The sequence below is a fragment of the Pygocentrus nattereri genome, chromosome 11, assembly GCF_015220715.1.
Source record: "Pygocentrus nattereri isolate fPygNat1 chromosome 11, fPygNat1.pri, whole genome shotgun sequence".
Taxonomy (NCBI): domain Eukaryota; kingdom Metazoa; phylum Chordata; class Actinopteri; order Characiformes; family Serrasalmidae; genus Pygocentrus; species Pygocentrus nattereri.
In genome coordinates this window covers 4,323,632-4,344,737 of record NC_051221.1, presented here as the reverse complement: position 1 = coordinate 4,344,737, position 21,106 = coordinate 4,323,632, and the positions used below count along the sequence as shown (strand labels likewise).

General features: G+C 44.3%; 1 protein-coding gene across 1 annotated transcript; it reads left to right on the top strand.

Moving 5' to 3' along the window:
- The first annotated feature begins 829 nt into the window (after positions 1 to 829).
- Positions 830 to 19,957, top strand: rnf5 (ring finger protein 5). Its single transcript, XM_017687019.2, has 6 exons — positions 830 to 1,074; positions 9,078 to 9,096; positions 11,615 to 11,727; positions 12,171 to 12,225; positions 14,482 to 14,593; positions 15,042 to 19,957. The coding sequence occupies exons 1-6, from the start codon at positions 878 to 880 to the stop codon at positions 15,164 to 15,166; spliced, it is 621 nt and encodes a 206-aa protein (XP_017542508.1). The 5' UTR covers positions 830 to 877; the 3' UTR covers positions 15,167 to 19,957.
- Positions 19,958 to 21,106: the final 1,149 nt, after the last annotated feature.

Here is a 21,106-nt window from a genome sequence, read left to right as displayed (position 1 = left end):
GCAACACCCTGGCAACCGCCTGGTATACCACAGCAACCACATAGCAACACTCTAACAACCACTTGTGATACCATGGAAACAGCCTAGCAACACCCTAGCAACCACCTGGTTCACCATAGCAACTGTCTAGTCACACCCTAGCAACCTCCTGGTACACCATGGCAGCTGCCTTGCACCACCCAAGCCACCACCTGGTATACCAGAACAACCGCATAGCAACACTCTAGCAACCACTTGGTATACTATCACAACTGCCTAGCAATACCCTAACAGCCACTTGGAATACCATAGCAACCACCTAGCAACACTCTAGCAATCACCTGATATACCATAGCAACCACCTAGCAATGCTCTAGCAACCACCTGGTATACCATAGCAACCACCTAGCAACGCTCTAGCAACCACCTGGTATACCACAGCAACCGCCTAGTAACACTCTAGCAACCACATGGTATACAATAGCAACCAAAGACACCTTAGTAAGCTGAAGCCGTGACTGCATGTTCTTTAGGAAACACACTTACTGTTCTGGTTATTAATGAAGAATAAAAATAGCTGTAAGCTTCTTACAGTTATTAGACAGTATAACCTACTGACACATAGATTACCATGACAACAGGTTGTCTCTTTTACGCCTAAATTAAAGTCTGTATTAAATTTAAACTGCTGGTTTTAACAGTATGTTTCTTTTCCTTATTATTGGCCGCACGTTTCTGACTCTAAAAACACTACCTCGCTCTGTTTTGGGCGGAAACAGGGACTTTTATGTGGTCAGGCCAGGACGCTGAGGTGTAGCTGTGTTCCGGAAACAGAAGGAACGCAGTTGCCTTTTCCGTTCTCGGCGATAAAGGAGTTCAGAGAGGAGGAGGAGGAGAGATGGCGGCGGCGGCGGAGCCCCAGAGCGGGGGAGAGGGACACCACAGCGGTGAGAGGGAGCGGGAGAGGGACGGGGACAGAGACGGAGAGCGGGACGGGGAGAGGGAGAGGGAGAGGGAGCGGGCGGCTTTCGAGTGTAACATCTGCCTGGACACGGCGAGGGACGCGGTCATCAGCCTGTGTGGACACCTCTTCTGGTATTTATACCGCTTTAATACGCTCATATGTCGCTGTAATACAGTTAATAAACACACTAATGACCGATCGGCCTGTGTGGACACCTCTTCTGGTATTTATACCGCTTTAATACGCTCATATGTCGCTGTAATACAGTTAATAAACACACTGAAGACCGATCGGCCTGTGTGGACACCTCTTCTGGTATTTATACCGCTTTAATACGCTCATATGTCGCTGTAATACAGTTAATAAACACACGAATGACCGATCGGCCTGTGTGGACACCTCTTCTGGTATTTATACCGCTTTAATACGCTCATATGTCGCTGTAATACAGTTAATAAACACACTAATGACCGATCGGCCTGTGTGGACACCTCTTCTGGTATTTATACCGCTTTAATACGCTCATATGTCGCTGTAATACAGTTAATAAACACTACATAGACACGATATTTAATGTTCAAATGGATAAACTTTATTGTTTTTTGCAAATATTCACTGACTTTGAATTTGATGCCTGCAACACATTCCAAAGAAGTTGGGACAGGGGCGTGTTTACCACTGTGTTACGTCACCTTTCCTTTTAACACTCGATAAGCGTTTGGGAACTGAGGACACTGATTGTTGAAGCTTTGTAGGTGGAATTCTTTCCCATTCCTGCTTGATGTACAGCTTCAGCTGCTCAGCAGTCCGGGGTCTCCGCTGTCGTATTTTGAGCTTCATAATGTGCCACACATTTTCAATGGGAGACGGTCTGGACTGCAGGCAGGCCAGTCTAGTACCCGCACTCTTTTACTACGAAGCCACGCTGTTGTAACACGTACAGAATGTGGCTTGGCATCGTCTTGCTGAAATAAGCAGGACATCCATGAAAAAGACGTCGCTTGGATTGCAGCAGATGTTCCTCCAAAACCAGGATGTACCTTTCAGCATTAATGGTGCCTTCACAGATGTGAAAGTTACCCCTGCCATGGGCACTAACACACCCCCACACCATCAGAGATGCTGGCTTTTGAACTTTGCGCTGATACAATCCGGACAGTCCTTTTCCTCTTTGGCCCGGAGGACACGACGTCCATGATTTCCAGAAACAGTGTGAAGTGTGGACTCATCAGACCACAGGACACTTTTCCACTCTGCGTCAGTCCATCTCAGATGAGCTCGGCCCAGAGAAGCCGGCAGCGTTTCTGGGTGGTGTTGATATGTGGCTTCGCTTTGCATGGCAGAGTTTTAACTTGCACTTGTAGATGGAGCGACGAACTGAGTTCACTGACAGTGGTTTTCCGAAGTGTTCCTGAGCCCATGTGGGAATATCCGTTACAGAATGATGTGGGTTTTTAATGCAGTGCCGCCTGAGGGGTCGAAGGTCACGGACATTCAGTGTTGGTTTTCTGCCTCGCCGCTTACTTGCAGAGATTTCTCCAGATTCTCTGAATCTTTTGATGATATTATGGACTGTAGATGATGAAATCCCTAAATTCCTGCAGTTGCACGTTGAGAAACGTTTTTCTTAAACTGTTGGACTATTTGCTCACGCAGTTCTTCACTAAGTGGTGAACCTCGCCCCGTCCTTGCTTGTGAACGACTGAGCCTTTCAGGGATGCTCCCTTTATACCCTATCATGACACTCACCTGTTTCCATTTAACCTGTTCACCTGTGGAATGTTCCAAACAGGTGTTTTTTGAGCATTCCTCAACTTTCCCACTCTTTTTGTTGTCCCTGTCCCAACTTCTTTGGAACGTGTTATAGGCAAAAAACAATAAAGTTTATCTGTTTGAACATTAAATATCTTGTCTTTGTAGTGTATTCAATTGAATATAGGTTGAAAAGGATTTGCAAATCATCGTATTGTTTTTATTTATGTTTTACAAAACATCCCAACTTCATTGGAATTGGGGTCGTATTTATACCGCTTTAATACGCTCATATGTCACTGTAATACGGTTAATAAGCAAACTAAAGACCGATCAGCCTGTGTGGACACCTCTTCTGGTGTTTATGCACTGGTAATACTGATAAAAACAGATATAACTGCTCAGAGAACACAGTATAATACAGATTATAGTGATCGAACTACAGTAACACAACTATAAACACTTATAACTGCTCAGAGAACACAGTATAATACAGATTATAGTGATAGTACTACAGTAACACAACTATAAACGCTTAACTGCTCTGAAAACACTGTATAAGAGGTGGGGGTTGTAATTTGATTTTATGAGTCTCATACTATATACAGTACCCCGTTACATCGAAGGCAGAGAAAGATTATACATCCTTTATAATTTACCTAAGAACGCGTATAACACCTTATTAACAGCACGAAACCGAGTAATAGATTACAGGAGAGAGATTATAGCTGGTTTATAGAGACTTTTAAAACAGCACTGACTTCAACATAGCCAGTTAAACGAGGGATAATAATGAACCAGAGCCTGTGTTGGGTGTTATTCTGTTAACTGTATTTAAAGTGTTGAGTTTAGACGGATTCATCTGTCCCTGATGTGAAATAAAGATGTTGCTGACATCTTAAGTTTTTTCTCGTTATTAGCAAGTTTTCTGCCCCAAAACATTAGCGTTAGCGTTAGCCGCTGGAAAACAACATTTAGCACATATCAGCGAATGTGTTCAAAGTGTACACTTTAGATGGACCCCAGGGCGTTTTGACCTCTCGTTTTGGGTCTGTTTTGGTTTTTTTTATCGTGCTATCGATCTATATTTCAGCTGTTTCGCTGAACTGGTCAGAACTGTGAGGCGAAGTTAGCACTTTAGCGTAGCTAGCATTAGCCGTGTAGCGCTGCTTAGGGAAGAGCAGACGGACTGAAATAAACACACATTTGACGTATTTTTGACTTTTTTGTCAGATTTTAATGAGTTTCTGTTTGTAAAAACTCGCTACCACGTTGGACACTTCTGTTGTAGCCTCATCCTGTGAAAGACCGTTAAGCTAGCAAGATACACAGCTAGCTTTGTTGTTGTTGACGAGATAATAACTCGATATAACCAGTTATAAAAGATTATGGACGTGAAACACGTAATTGGTTTGCTTGTAGCTACTAAATAAAAACCAGCAAACTAGAAGGTGTAGCTAACTGGTTATATGTTCTTGCTGGGTAGATTGGTCACCACATTGATCTGCTGACTGGTTTTCCAGGGCTCCTGCACATTTGAATGTATTCCTGCTTCTCATCCATCTTTTAAGATATTGAAGGGTTTGGACAGTGTGAATTAAGTAGGTTAGATAAGGGAAAACTCAGTTTAATACAGGAGCTAAACTGGGGAACACTGGATCAGCTGAAGAGGGCTGGGGGCTTATTCACCACAGGAGCTACACTGCTGTGTTTAACACCCTGCTGGGTTTATGTACAGCTTTCAAGCTTGAAATGAGGGTTAAGATGTAAACAGAGTCGTTCAGAGCGGTTTGGTGTGAAATGCTAAGTTCTGGAGTCAGAACCATTCACAGTGGTGGTGATAGGAACCAGACGTCCCCCTCTAAAAGCTCCTCACAGAAAGTTCCTACATGAGCTGGTTCTGAATTCACTGCCTGATGACTGAGACGCTGCTTTATGAGAGTTTAGAGAACTTCAACTCCATTCATGGTGGAGGGAGACATGCAGGGCACTGTGCGGCAAAATAGTCCCCAAAGAAAACTGATCATTCCAGATTTTCCACTATTTTCCATCATCAACATTCCATATAAACTCAAAAGACTTATGTAGGTCCTCTGGTGATTCTGGACGGTAAAATAAAAAGGTCTACATCTGTGTTGTAGTCATGGTGACCACTGGTTCCTATCACCACCACTGTGAAGACATGTGAACCATTTCACACCAAACCCATTCTGAATCACTGTTTACATCACTGAATTATTCAGTCGGTTTGAAAAGTTGGTGGAGTCCCACAATAAGTAGGGAGCCCACAGTAATCGTGGTGTGTAGCCTGTGTGGAATTTGTTATGGGAGGCTGAGAGTTGTGTTACTCCGTTGTGGGATTCCTTTAGTTGTAATTTGTCCTGGTCCAAGTTGACCCTGTATAATTACCCAACCGTGCTCTATATTTGAGGTTCTGTAACATTTACCTGAGGCTTCCGTGGCTGTGTTAGCGCTGAGGAGGCTGGGGTTGAGGCATCTGAGAGCTTTCATCCCCACTGGAGTCGTAATGAACTTTCCCTGGGGTTAATTAGAGATTAGGGGCTGGAGCAGGATTAGGGTCATTGTAGTGGAAGAGTAAAAATAACCTCATGTGTGTATCTCTCTCTTTGCTTTTCCCTTATGATACAGTAATACAGTAAACGTCATGATTTGATTGACATACTTGTTCCTTTTTTGCATGTATAAGGTTCAAATAGAATTAACTAACCAGCCACTGCGGAACATTAAAAGCTCATCATGGCGGACTTGAGTGTTTTATACGGATAGAACATGTATAAGAACACATTTGTTTTGGTAACAGTAGAGATAAAGTTGGATTATGAACACTTATAACAGCTCATTATGAGTAAAATAACAGACAGGCCAGTGAGAGGTTATAAGAGCTTGTTTAAGCACTTATAATGACTGGCAGCGTAGAGATCCTGTATGACTGTCACTCAGGCTGTTCAACAGCTTCTTTCTGTTTAAACACAGAACAATAAGAGCTGTTGAAAATATAATGTTTCTATGTGAAATAAGACTAAATGTTGACATTGTTTGAGTATAAGTGACGTATAGTGAACAGTATGAACCCAATATGATGAAATCTGAGCTTCAGTTAGCCAGTAAGTAGTGTAGTAGTAGTAGTAGTAGTAGTAGTAGTAGTAGTAGTAGTAGTAGTAGTAGTAGTAGTGTAAACTTCAGTTTAGCCAATATTGTTAGTGCATGATATGAAGCCATTTAATGGTATTAGTAGCGGCTTTCCTTCCAAACATTTCCACCAGCTGCTGGAAAAGCAGCATGGCCACTTGTTTAGGAATCGTTTGTATGTTTCTGGACGTTGGTGAATATTTCTGCTGTTCGCTGCAAATTTTTGCCTTAGTTTTCCATCTGTAGTCTGTTATTCTTTCGCTTTAGGGTCTATATATTCTAACCTGGAGTTCTACTAAGATGGTTTGGCCCATAGCTGCTTATATGCTCGGTTATTAACAGTTTCCTATCCATGGCGCCCGGGGAGCAGTTGGGGGTTAGGTGTCTTGCTCAGGGACTGTGAGGTCAGGACAAACTGACCACTGACCACCGCTGGTTGATCGGGAAGGTACAGTGTGTTTTAATATGTTTTTAATAAATGATTGAGTGTAATTAATAAATGATAATGTCCCTAAATGAGAGAAAGCACTGTGTTAATCACTCCTCATTCCTGATTGGACGGTTGGTCCAGGCTGATCTATACTGTATAGGCCATGTTTGACTCTGAGGGGACTTTGAGAGGAAACCCTGATGTAAATATTGACCGTTTCAGCTCTGAACTGGATTTAGTTTAGTAAACAGTGTCCTGTTTTGGGTTCTGCGTTGACGCCTTACACTTTCTGTTCTATGACCGACGTTGATTGGCGGTTATCTTAGGAATCGTGCTGTAATTTTGGGCCTTTTATATTCTGTGTAGGGGCGGGCAATACTGTTTCACCATCGTTATTTGTTTTGAGTCTTATCTCTTCATGTTCCGATGCGTCAGGTTGGTCTGATCTGCTTATCAGAGGCTTTTACTCCAGCTCGTGAAGTCCAGCTCGAGTGCACACGTCGTTAAAGCGAAGGAGGGACACACCACCAAATACAAATGATTTCGTGTAAACGTGTAAACACTCTGATTTCACTCAGATTGTTACACTGGAGATAGAAATTGTGATAAGTGTTTTTCAGTTAGAAAGGACTGCAGAATAGAAGCGCTTCACTAGTGGTCTCAGACCTTTGGACCCCACAGTGTTTGGTATTGTGACAATGACGGTAAGTATCGAGATGTACTATTTTTCCGAGTCGTCTTCCTCTGGCTCTTCAGGTATGAGTCCAGGTGGTGCTCCTCACCGCTGAACTAGCCTCAGGAAGAACAGACGCATCTGACCTTTCTTCACGTATTTATATGGCAACAAATGGGCTATTTTTAACATCTGTGTTATTAAGAACCCTAAACGTGTAGGTTGTTGTTTAGACTGCAGATACAACCCCAATTCCAATGAAGTTGGGACGTTGTGTAAAACAAATAAAAACAGAATACGATGATTTGCAAATCCTTTTCAACCTATATTCAACTGAATACACTACAAAGACAATATGTTTAATGTTCAAATGGATAAACTTTATTGTTTTTTGCAAATATTCACTCATTTTGAATTTGATGCCTGCAACACATTCCAAAGAAGTTGGGACTGTGGCAACAAAAGACTGGGAATGTTGAGGAATGCTCAAAAACACCTGTTTGGAACATTCCACAGGTGAGCAGGTTAATTGGAAACAGGTGAGTGTCATGATTGGGTATAAAGGGAGCATCCCTGAAAGGCTCAGTCGTTCACAAGCAAGGATGGGGCGAGGTTCACCACTTTGAGAACAACTGCGTGAGCAAATAGTCCAACAGTTTAAGAACAACGTTTCTCAGTGTGCAATTGCAAGGAATTTAGGGATTTCATCATCTACAGTCCATAATATCATCAAAAGATTCAGAGAATCTGGAGAAATCTCTGCAAGTAAGCGGCAAGGCAGAAAACCAACATTGAATGCCCATGACCTTCAATCCCTCAGGCGGCACTGCATTAAAAACCCACATCATTCTGTAATGGATATTCCCACATGGGCTCAGGAACACTTCAGAAAACCACTGTCAGTGAACACAGTTCGTCGTTCCATCTACAAGTGCAAGTTAAATCTCTGCCATGCAAAGCGAAAGCCATATATCAACAACACCCAGAAACGCCGCCGCCTTCTCTGGGCCCCAGCTCATCTGAGATGGACTGACGCAAAGTGGAAAAGTTTCCTGTGGTCTGACGAGTCCACGTTTCAAATTGTTTTCGGAAATCATGGACGTCATGTCCTCCAGGCCAAAGAGGAAAAGGACTGTCCGGATTGTATCAGCGCAAAGTTCAAAAGCCAGCATCTCTGATGGTGTGGGGGTGTGTTAGTGCCCATGGCATGGGTAACTTGAACATCTGTGAAGGCACCATTAATGCTGAAAGGTACATACAGGTTTTCTGCTGCCATCCAAGCGACGTCTTTTTCAGGGACGTCCTGCTTATTTCAGCAAGACAACGCCAAGCCATATTCTGCACGTGTTACAACAGCGTGGCTTCGCAGTAAAAGAGTGCGGGTACTAGACTGGCCTGCCTGCAGTCCAGACCCGTCTCCCATTGAAAATGTGTGGCGCATTATGAAGCGCAGAATGCAACAACGGAGACCCCGGACTGCTGAGCAACTGAAGCTGTACATCAAGCAAGAATGGGGAAAAAATTCCACCTATAAATCTTCAACAATTAGTGTCTTCAGTTCCCAAACGCTTATTGAGTGTTGTTAAAAGGAAAGGTGACGTAACACAGTGGTAAACACGCCCCTGTCCCAACTTCTTTGGAACGTGTTGCAGGCATCAAATTCAAAATGACTGAATATTTGCAAAAAACAATAAAGTTTATCCGTTTGAACATTAAACATTTTGTCTTTGTAGTGTATTCAATTAAATATAGATTGAAAAGGATTTGCAAATCATCATATTCTGTTTTTATATATGTTAACACAATGTCCCAACTTCATTGGAATTGGGGTTGTAGATCATCCAAACACTGTCTGTTTTGTACTGCTGGTCAAAACCCATTACGATCTAGTCCTGCGTCTTCAAGCTTAAGCTTTGTTTTGTCTCAGGAGGCAGATAGGTGGGTAATGGGGTTCCTGAAGTAGGTACTAGATATTCATATCATCTAATTTGCCTATGATTCAAAAGAATTGAAAATGCCCTGTGTGTTTACCATGATGACTAACTCTCTCTCTCTCTCTCTCTCTCTCTCTCTCTCTCTCTCTCTCTCTCTCTCTCTCTCTCTCTCTCTCTCTCTCTCTCTCTCCACAGCTGGCCCTGCCTCCATCAGGTCAGTAAGCCTTGTGTTTCTGCCTCTTTATGACTTGTCCCCTTTGTGTTTGTGGTCCAGTCAGTGAAAAGTTTGTTGAAAACTCATATATTATACATTTACTCAACGACTAAGCCTGTCACAGTTACCGCGTAATCACCTGAATGTAGATATTTGAGATGATCAGTTATCAGAGTTGATTAACGATACTGAAATTATTGTACTCATGAAATCGTTAAATTAACATCCATCCATCCATCCATCCTCAACCGCTTATCCTGGGTCTGGGTCGCAGGGGCAGCAGCCTAAGCAAAGAGGCCCAGGCCTCCCTCTCCCCCGCCACCTCCTCCAGCTCTTCTCGAGGGACAAGACAGTCGAGAGATAGAATCCCTCCAACATGTCCTGGGTCTACCCTCGGGTCTCCTCCCTGTCAGACATGTCTGGAACACCTCACTAGGGAGGCGTCCAGAGGCCATCCATACCAGATGCCCGAACCACCTCAACTGCCTTCTCTCAACGTGGAGGAGCAGCGGCTCTACTCCGAGCCTCTCCCGAATCGCCAAGCTTCTCACCCTATCTCTAAGTGAGAGCCCAGTGACCCTGTGGACAAAGCTCATTTTGGCCGCTTGTATCAGCAATCTCGTTCTTTCAGTCACTACCCAAAGCTCGTCACCACAGGTGAGAGTCGGAGCGTAGATTGACCAGTAAATTGACAGCTTCGCCTTCTGGCTCAGCTCTCTCTTTACCATGACAGACTGGTATAGGGTCCACATTACTGCAGAAGCCGCACCAGTCTGCCTGTCAACCTCTTGCTCCATCATTCCTTCACTCATGAACAAAATCCCAAGGTATTTAAACTCCTCCACTTGGGGCAAGAATTCACTCCCAACCCCCACAGAGCATTCCACCCTTTTCTGACTGAGGACCATGGTCTCAGATTTAGAGGTGCTGATTTTCATCCCAGCTACACACTCTGCTGCAAACTGGTCCAGAGAGAGCTAGAGGTCCCGGCCTGATGACGCCAACAGGACCACATCATCCGCAAAAAGCAGACGTGAAATCCTGAGGCCATGGTGGACACCCTGCGCCGCTTGGCTGTTCTGAGAAATTCTGTCCATAAAAGTTATGAACAGAATCGGTGACAATGGACAGCCCTGGTGGAGTCCAACCCTGACTGGAAACCAGTCCGACTTACTGCCGGCTATACGAACCAAGCTCCTGCTCCATTTGTACAGGAACTGAAACAACGAGCCCGTAACAACAAGCCCCTCACCCCATACTCCCGGAGCACTCAAGCCAGGATCCCCAGAGGGACGCGGTCGAATGCCTTCTCCAAATCCACAAAACACATGTAGACTGGTTGGGCGAACTCCCACACATCCTCCAGGACCCTGGTGAGGATTAAAATCTGGTCCAGTGTTCCACGACCTGGGCGAAACCCGCATTGTTCCTCTTGTAGCTGACATTCAACTATCGGTCGGACTCTCTTCTCCAGTACCCCTGCATAGACCTTACTGGCTAGGCTGAGAAGTGTGATCCCCCGGTAGTTGGAACACACCCTCCTGTCCCCTTTCTTAAAAAGCAAGACCACCACCCCTGTCTGCCATTCCAGGAGGACCACCCCAGATGTCCACACGATGTTGCAGAAGCGTGTCGACCAAGACAACCCTACAACATCAAGAGCCCTCAGGAATTCCGGGCGGATCTCGTCCCCCCACTTGCTCTGCCACAAAGGAGTTTTCCAACCACCGTGGCTACCTCAGCCTGAGTGATGGACGGACCCTCGCTCTGATCTCCAAGCTCTGCCTCCTCTGGGGAAGGAATCGTTGGTGGGACTGAGAAGATCCTTGAAGTATTCCTTCCACCATCCAATGACGTTAAATTAACAGTTCAGTTGTATTTCTTTGCTCATTGTGTGCAGCCCTTCTAATACAGATCTAAAATGGTGAGATTAGCTGGGGAGCCTTCCTAGCTATGTCCCGTCACTGACCATTACTGATTCAGGCCCGTGGCACAGTCCAGAATCTGGCAGTAATAGTGATGAGGAGAATATACTGATGGATAGAGACAGTGCTGCTCTCTGATGGTGATTTTAATTAGTTAAATAGTTAATCAATTAGTAAATTGGCATTTAATCATCAGCTATGTTTTTTGCAGTTAAGAGATTTAGAGTGTGTGAGGGCAAGTGTGCGTGTGCGCATGTCCAGCTTTCTTTAAATCTGTCAGATCTGCTGGTTCCTCGGACTTCCTCCTCAGCAGTGACTGTCTGAGCTGGTCCACCCTCAACCTCCCACCCCATCCTCCCACCCCAACCTAGCACCCCATCACGCAGCCCCCCGTAGTCTTCATAGCATGAGTGCTGCTACAAATACATTGTTATTAATATTAATTATTAATATAACATTTACTGTAATAGGACTATTTCTCTCTGTCCCACCATCTGTTCTCTCTCTCTCTCTCTCTCTCTCTCTCTCTCTCTCTCTCTCGCTCTCTCTCTGTCTGTCTGCCCCCCCCCCCCCCCCCCCCCCCCCCCCCTCAGTGGTTGGAGACGAGGCCGAGCAGACAGCAGTGTCCTGTGTGTAAAGCTGGAATCAGTAGAGATAAAGTTATTCCTCTGTACGGCCGCGGCAGCAGCAGCCAGGAGGACCCCAGGTCTGTCCATTCCTCTGTCTCACTCTCTGTCTCTCTGTCTGTCCATCCTTTTGTCTGGCTCTCTTTCTGTCTGCCTGTCTGTTTGCCTGCCTGTCTGTCTTTCTGCCTGTTTCTGTGTCCATTTGTCTGAACAGACAGGAGAACCCTGTCTGTTCATCTGTCCATCTATCCTTTTTATCTGTCTGTCTCTCTTTCTGTCTGTCTGTCCATTTGTCTGTTCTTCACCTTGTCTGTCCATCTGTCTGTTTTTCTGTCCATGCCTCTGTGTGTGTGTCTGTCTGTCTGTCTGTCTGTCTGTCTGTGATAGACAGGTTGTGCTGTTGTGGTTCCTGTAGTAATTTCTCTGTGTTCTCTCTGTCCTTCTGTCTGCCAGTCTCTCTCTGTCTGTCTGTCAGGGTGCTGCTGTGGTTGCTATAGTAACCTCTGTGTTCTGTCTGTTACAGACTGAAAACTCCACCTCGACCTCAAGGACAGAGAACAGAGCCTGAGAGTAGAGGAGTGAGTGCTTGCACATACTCACTCACTCACTAATACATTCACTCCTTCATGTACTAACCCATTCACCAGTTCTCTAGTACAACACCAGTTCTCTAGTACAACACCAGTTCTCTAGTACAACCCCAGTTCCAGTGAAGTTGGGACGTTGTGTAAAACATAAATAAAAGCAGAATACGATGATTTGCTAATCCTTTTCAACCGATATTCAACTGAATACACTACAAAGATGAGATATTTAATGTTTTTTGCAAAAATTCACTGACTTTGAATTTGGGGCCTGCAACACGTTCCAAAGAAGTTGGGACAGGGGCGTGTTTACCACTGTGTTACATCACCTTTCCTTTAACACTCAATAAGCATTTGGGAACTGAGGACACTGATTGTTGAAGCTTTGTAGGTGGAATTCTTTCCCATTCCTGCTTGATGTACAGCTTCAGTTGCTCAGCAGTCCGGGGTCTCCGCCGTCGTATTTTGAGCTTCATAATGTGCCACACATTTTCAATGGGAGACCGGTCTGGACTGCAGGCAGGCCAGTCTAGTACCCGCACTCTTTTACTACGAAGCCACGCTGTTGTAACACGTGCAGAATGTGGCTTGGCATCGTCTTGCTGAAATAAGCAGGACGTCCCTGAAAAAGACGCTGCTTGGATGGCAGCAGATGTTGCTCCAAAACCTGTATGTACCTTTCAGCATTAATGGTGCCTTCACAGATGTGCAAGTTAACCCTGCCATGGGCACTAACACCCCCCCACACCATCAGAGATGCTGGCTTTTGAACTTTGTGCTGATAACAATCCGGACAGTCCTTTTCCTCTTTGGCCCGGAGGACACGACGTCCATGATTTCCAAAAGCAATTTGAAATGTGGACGCGTCAGACCACAGGACACTTTTCCACTCTGCGTCAGTCCATCTCAGATGAGCTCGACCCAGAGAAGGCGGCGGCGTTTCTGGGTGGTGTTGATATCTGGCTTTCGCTTTGCGTGGCAGAGTTTTAACTTGCACTTGTAGACGGAGTGACGAACTGAGTTCACTGACAGTGGTTTTCCGAAGTGTTCCTGAGCCCATGTGGGAATATCCGTTACAGAATGTTGTGGGTTTTTAATGCAGTGCCGCCTGAGGGGTCGAAGGTCACGGGCATTCAGTGTTGGTTTTCTGCCTTGCCGCTTACCTGCAGAGATTTCTCCAGATTCTCTGAATCTTTTGATATTATGGACTGTAGATGATGAAATCCCTTAATTCGCTGCAGTTGCACGTTGAGAAACGTTGTTCTTAAACTGTTGGACTATTTGCTCACGCAGTTGTTCTCAAAGTGGTGAACCTCGCCCGTCCTTGCTTGTGAACGACTGAGCCTTTCAGGGATGCTCCCTTTATACCCAATCATGACACTCACCTGTTTCCAATTAACCTGTTCACCTGTGGAATGTTCCAAACAGGTGTTTTTTGAGCATTCCTCAACTTTCCCAGTCTTTTGTTGTCCCTGTCCCAACTTCTTTGGAACGTGTTATAGGCATCAAATTCAAAATGAGTGAATATTTGCAAAAAACAATAACGTTTATGTGTTTGAACATTAAATATCTCGTCTTTGTAGTGTATTCAGTTGATTTATAGATTGAAAAGGATTTGCAAATCATCGTATTCTGTTTTTATTTATGTTTTATACAACATCCCAACTTCATTGGAATTGGGGTTGTATATTTCACTGCTTCATATACTAATCCACTCACTCACTCACTCGTTCGTTCTCTCTAGCACACACTTGTTCACTCACTTATTTACTAATCCATATGTTCACACTTGCGCTTATTATTATACTCACTCTCTCAATCATTCACTCAAGGGTTGATCCACTAGCTCAACCATTCATTTCAAGTATGACTGGACTGTGCTGACCTCTCTCTGTGTCATGTGGAAGATATGATTGGAGCTCTCTCTCTGGCTCGCTCTCTCGCTCGCTCGCTCTCTGTCTCTCTCTCTCTCTCTGTCTCTGTCTCTCTCTTCCTTTCTTTCTTTCTTTTTGTTTCTTTCTTTCTTTTTCTTTCTCTCTCTCTCTCTCTCTCTCTCTCTCTCTCTCTCTCTCTCTCTCTCTCTCTCTCTCTCTCTCTCTCTCTCTCTCTCTCTCAACATTGATTCGTTCTCTCTGATATTTTACATGTTTCATTGGTTCTCTCTCTGATGTTCTAGGTGTTGGTTTGTTTTCTGTCTGTATGATGTTCTAGATGCTGACTGGTTCTCTCTTTCTCTCTCCCTCTCTCTAGCCGTTCCAGGGTTTTGTGGACACAGGCTTCCACATGTCGTTTGGAATCGGTGCTTTTCCCTTTGGTTTCTTCACTACAATCTTCAACACCAACGACCCTTTTCACAGAGCAGGTGAACCTCAACATAGGCTCTAGATATTCATCTCTCACGTTTATCTAAAGAGTTTAATGTAGTACGCTAACATTGTTTATTGGGTTTCGTACAACACTTAGCCCCGCCCATTCAGCTACAGCGGTTTAGCCCCACCCATTCGCCTACAGCGGTTTAGCTCCACCCATTTACATTGAGATAATAGGAGTGTTTCAGTGCTGCTTTTTGAAGGAGGCACAATACAGGTTAGCCAGTCAGAGCAGAGCTCATTTACATATATCAGTCTTAAAGCTACATCAGCAAAAACCGAGAGGAAGAGAAGTTCAGAAATGATGTAGAAATAAATGACGGCCTTTTTTTGGGGGTTAAAACCCCAGATGAGTTATAACTGGACCTAAAGACGAAATCCCACAATAAATAAAGAACATGGGCTGAATTTTACATAATCGCTTCTGTTCTGCTCTTTCAGATCCTCACTATGCAGGAGATCACCAAGGCAACGGCAACGGTAACCCGAACAACGGCAACAACTGGCAGGACTCGCTCTTCCTCTTCCTCGCCATCTTCTTCTTCTTCTGGATGCTGAGTGTGTGAGTGCGTGTGGGCGAGAGAGGGAGAGATACTGAGGAAAGGAGAGAGAGAGAGCGGCAGATTAGTGGACTCGTACGGTACTGCTAACAGACGAGTGTGTGACGCCACGCTCAGCTCTGTCTGGAGACGTTTTTCTGTTTTTATTTCTGGGAGGAATAACTTCACTCTTTCTGTCTCTCGCTCAGTCTGTCTGTCTGTCTGTCCGTCTGTCTGTCTGATTTGTACATATTTGCACTCCTACACTGAGAGACAGACCGATACGCAGAGATGTGAGGCGCGATTAAAGACGGAAGAGAGACTGTGAAACAGCCGCAGCACAAAAATGATGTCTGAGGAAGGGGAAGCGTCATATACAGTCGTGTGCAAAAGTTTACGCACCCCTGGTCCATTCCACGTTGATTTTCTCAGTGTGAGTGAGTAAATACGTCCTCTACAGAGACGCACTGCTACACATCTCAATACACGTTTGCTGTTTATTCACTGAATTGAACATATTGGGGCAAAAATAAAGCATAAAATACGACCTGTGCAAAAATGATGGCACCCTTTTCATGTTCCCAGTTAGTCGGACACAGGAAATTTCATACTATAATTAACAGAAAAGAAGTGGTGGAGGGGTGGAGGGGTGGCTACCGCCCTGGAGAGTTCAGATCCAACACGCCTGGCTCATATACTCAGATGCCCCTTGAAGGCCTTGATTACCTGGATCAGGTGTCTTAGGTTAGGGGTGGAGCTAAACTCTGCAGGGTGGTAGATCTCCAGAACAAGATTGGGCTCTGCTGCTGTAAAGGATTAACTTATTCAGCAGAACCTAATTTAACCAGAGGTGTTGAGATGTTTGCCTAAGACAGTATAGAGCACTAAGTGAGCTTTGGCTCCTGCACCCATATAGCGGACTCTATGTCCAGTAGTGAGCCGTGCACACGTGGCTGAATCCCAAATGCTCTGCGTCAGACATGTGGGCTCTTTTCGGCGCAGGAGCCGTTATTTTAGGACCTACCTAGGGCACTACATAGGGAGCGGGCAGCTGACTGAGATGTAGCCGAGTTTCACGACGGTCACCAAGTCTCCCTGATGGTGTTTTGGTGCCGTTTTGGAGCAGCAAGATCAGAAAAAAGAGTGAGTGAAGAAAAAAAGCTTTGGATAGACACTCTCTCTCACTCTCCCACACACACACACACACACACACACACACACTCACACTCGTGCGTCTTTGCCACTCTCGGAGGAGGTTTCCTTCTGGGTTAAAAAGCTCTTTTCTAATCTTTACGCTAATCTAGTCGTCGTTTTCACAGCTCCACATTAACAGATTTTCATACCAAAGAGAAAAGTCTTTTTACTCAAATGTTAGTTTAGTGATGAACTGAGAGAAAGTGGTAAAAATAAATAAATAAAGCCGTAGATGAACACGTATGTGAAGTATTGGGGTGGGTTGTATTCGTCCCCGTTCCCCCTCCCACGCAGCGTTTACCGGCCTGTGCACTGTGCTAGTGTTTAAAGCTGAGGGTCAGCATTGGTGGCGTTTGTCCCTGAGCTGAAGGTCAGGAGTTTCTGAGAGCTGGAGGTGAAGATCAGTGTTCAGAGGTTAATCTCAGACCTCAAACAGTCCAGATTATGATTCTTTAGGAAACGAATCAGCGCATCAAGTCTCCCCTTTCGCCACGATTCGTTTCCGATGTTTTGGTACGCCTCGCTTTACGCTGTGAAACCTTCCTGCAACTTTGGCTTGAAACCTAAATGATGAAGTAAAGCCAAGTTGTTATAAACTCAGCCGCAACGGTTGCAGGCAGCCCCACAGTGTCATGAAATGTTGATGGGGTGTCGTGTGATTTACATCCAACAGCATGCAGTGAACAAAGATGAAACAGAAGGTTGGACTGCTATTATACAGATTTAAAAATCGAGAAATGGCACCCAGGAAAACACTGAAGATAAAAATGCTGCAAATATGTAAATTACACATTGCAGGTGACTTTACAGCAAGAACGAAACAGCTTCATGTTCGCTCGTGTGCGTCGTGCGTCGCTCATGTGCCGGTCCGCTCTGTTATAATCCTAGTCCAGTATTCGCAGATGTAAGACTGAAAAACGAAGGTTTATGAAGCCCCTGTAGAGTGAAGCCCCTCACGTGCAGTGACATTAGATATAAATCAGTCAGGGAATCGGAGCAGGTGCTTTTGGACAGAGTCACAGGGTAAGCGGTAGAATCTCGGAGCTGGGCTGATCCATAGAGGCAGAAAACCAGCATTGTGATTGTATTGCTACATTTTAGGATTGCGATACCCATCAGTGATACGGTTAAAGAGTGGCCTGAATTATTTTGACCAAAATTGTTAGCGTTTGTGGAGTCACGTGATTAAAATGATCAACACCAAAATTGAGTTAACAGCTCATTTCTCGTGTCGTATTTTCCAAGATTTTATCATTTTGATCAACAAACTGGAAGCCGGTCTCCAACCGTCCCTGGGAAAGAAAGCTCAGAACATCTAAGACTGAGCCCAGTAAGTCATCACACAGCACTCTGATTGGTTAGAGGGCTCATTTGCATATTGCAGAAGAGGCGTGCAATATGGTGAAAACCCCGATGTCGCTTTCATGTCACGGTGTTTGTGACATCTGGAATTTTGGAACAGGCAGAGAAAGAGCCAGAAGTGCCGCACAGCACCAGTTCAGTGATCTAGAAGCGAAACGTGACGTGATGTTATTTACCACCCATAGTTACTGCTGTTTTGCAGCCTTCTGCGAACAATATATCGTACAATACTGAGTGTAGATCACGTCTGAATTTATCATTAAAAGACGATGCAGGTTTAGCACCAGGCTGAATCTGGGTCAGGGCTAGTTTACCTCTAGAGGGCAGTATTTGCAGCTGTTGTCCACCTTCAGTCATTACACTAAAGCTGATATTGTGTGTTTATTGTGACTCACAGCTCATCACTTAGGTTGCCGATCTGTTCACTGGTTCCAGCTGCGCGATAAAGCTTTATTAAGATTTACAGGACGGGTTTCACAAAATCCAGTCAGACACTCATAATTAGTCATAATTAGAGGGGAAGCCCACTGATAATTACATCGTTAAACCACAGAGATTCAGAGGGTTTGGTGTGAAACGGTTCAGACGTCTTTACAGTGGTGGTGATGGGAACCAGGCGTCGCCATGACTACAACACAGATATAGACACTTTATTTACCATCCAGAACCACCAGAGAACCTACACAAGTCTTCCGAGCTTATATGGAATGCTGACGATGGAAAATCTGGAATCATAAGTTTTCTTTGGGGACCCTGAATGAAGCCCTGCCCTGTATGAACAGACCCAAAATTTTCCCAAAACTACCATAAAACAGCGTCTCGGTCAGGCAGCAAATTCATACCCATTTCATGTAGGAACTTTAGGAGGAGCTTTTAGACGGCATCTAGTCGAGTGAAATGATCTTAAATCTACTCGACTTTCAGATGGGCACTTATAATACGATTATCTAGCTTATTTAGAGACACTTCTCTTGTTATAAGCAATTTTTAGTATAAGTAGAATTATTTCACCATCTTGGCAGATGGTTTAGCACATTTTTATGACAAAACGCTGCAATTAAATGACGTAAAGGTATAAAATGTCTAGAAACGGGGTCCAAATATTCTATTAAGCTTCTCGGCAGGAGAAATGTTAGATGTATTGACCGTATTGAAGATGGTTTTACTTGACGAGATACCGTTAGAGGTGGACGTCTGGGTTCCGTCACCACCACTGTGAACGATCCTGACCTCAAATGACTCTGAATGACTCTGTTTACATCTTTCTTTCTGTATTATGCACAAACCTTTATGCAAGTGTAGAAATCAGCAACGTAATGAAAGCGTAAAGCTCGTTTATTTACTTCTCTCCTCTTCTAATCGGTTTCCCCACTAATGCTAAACGAGTGTGAAGCCATGGTTGACTCCAGCCGTAGAGCACAGGACGTTGCACCTCTATTAGATCATAAAGACACGGAAACTTAAAAGTTTTTATAAATAATCATAATAAAAGCTTAAACTACCTTACAGCACAGTATGGTTTTTACCCTGATGCCATGAGTATTCTCCCGGTCGTTAACTGTGTGTGCGTGTGTGTGTATATATATTATATGTGTATATATGAATATTGTAAATGATGTTTTTAAGTGTATCATTGTTTGGTCGTTGGGGATTGATTGACAGTTTCTGTAGAACTGATCTAATATGTGAAAATAATAGAAAATAATATTCGCTTCTTTTCTCTCTTGGGTAATTTCCGGTTGGGAATGTCTTCTTGAGCCAATCAGCGAAAGGAAAGGAAAACAGCCCGACTCCTCTCAGCTGGGATACGCCCGCCCTGCCGTACGCAAATTAGACCCAAATAAACCAATGCCTGAGGCAGATTCATCTCGGCGCCGCCGTTTAGGGCACGGGACCGAACGCGTTAGTTCAGAACTGAGCTGATCATCAGTGGACTTGAGCTGTGGAGCTCATCACAGTGTTGTTATTATTGGTGAGAGTGGTGATCGCTGCAGATTGACTCTGTTTGGCAGGGCGGGCTCGGTGCTGTGGAGGAGTTTGGGGCACTATGACTCTTTTTTGCATATCACTGTTTAATCCAGATCTTTGTATTCCTCGTCTTTTTGACATTAAAACCAATAAACGGAGGGGATGTTTCTCCTGGGGGCTCTTTTGGTAGATCGTACAGTAATTGAAGCGCTGAAGGTCAATGGGGCAGAAAAACAAAACGGCTGTGATCTGTTTGCTGGCAGTTAATGAATAAATGTTTCTTACTGCATTCGAGTGCTGCGTTATTGTTATTATTATTACTGCTCCATTTCCACAAAGCTTCACCTCATTTTCCCCTCCTGCTGTTGGGTAATCTGCCCTGGGGTGTTTGACCTCTAGGGGTCAGTGTTGTGTTGGGGTGATTATCCGAAATAAAGTTTGGAATTCTTCATCTATCTGCATCCAGGGCAGGCCCTCAGTTTGTCACGGTTCTGGCGGAACATAGAGAAGGAAGACCAAAGATCATCTTAATAATCGAAGATGAGGAAAAGCTCTGGGGAAGCCTGGAATTATTTAACGCTTGGAAATCTGAGAGGGATCCATGTTTGGAGGGGAGTTAGGAGAGGTTGGGCAAGTTCTCGGGGAACCCACCAGTTCCCCAAATGCAGACAGTCGCCTAGTTTGACTTGCTACACTGCTCTCTAGTGGTCAGACACCACCAGGACAGCTTTGACCGTACACAACTTCTGGGAATAGGTGTCCGCTTGGTGTGCGCATCAGACTGAATTTGGAGTAAAACTGAACATAAAATATGATTTTGGTAAATCCGGCCTGAATATTTGACGCTCGTTTCCAAACTGCCGAAAAAGAAGCTTTTGAGTATTTTAATTGGTAACATGGATAAATATTAGATCCTAAACACAGTTTGGAGCATTTCGAAGCTGGTGGTGTGATGGTGATGGTCCGACGGAAAAGACACGTGGGTACGTTCCAGTTTGGGGTGCAAAAATTGGTGTTTATTAAATCCCAGTGGAAAACCAAACAAAAACAAAAAAAAAATTGCAATTTATCCAATGCCAAAAGGAAAATATTTACAAATATATACAGCTTAATATGAATAGTCAGTTATTCAATCACAACTTGAGAGGGTTTCAGGCTTCAACCACGTTTCACTACCTCTCCCAGACTAGCTCATTCTGCTCCCTCTAGGGCTTTTATAGAGCTGAACAGGAAGTGCTTTGACGTCACTTCCGGGTTTTGCGCGGGAAAAGTTCACTATAAAAACGCAGCAAACAAAGGGTCCCGTTTTCCTCCCTGACTGAAAACATGGATACCTTCCTCTGGAGTCTATTCATAGGTAAGTACTTGTTGCCTTCCCCAAGTGTTTCAAAAATGTTAGTTTATAATATGTGTCATTATATCACTAAATCAATCTAAATTTAC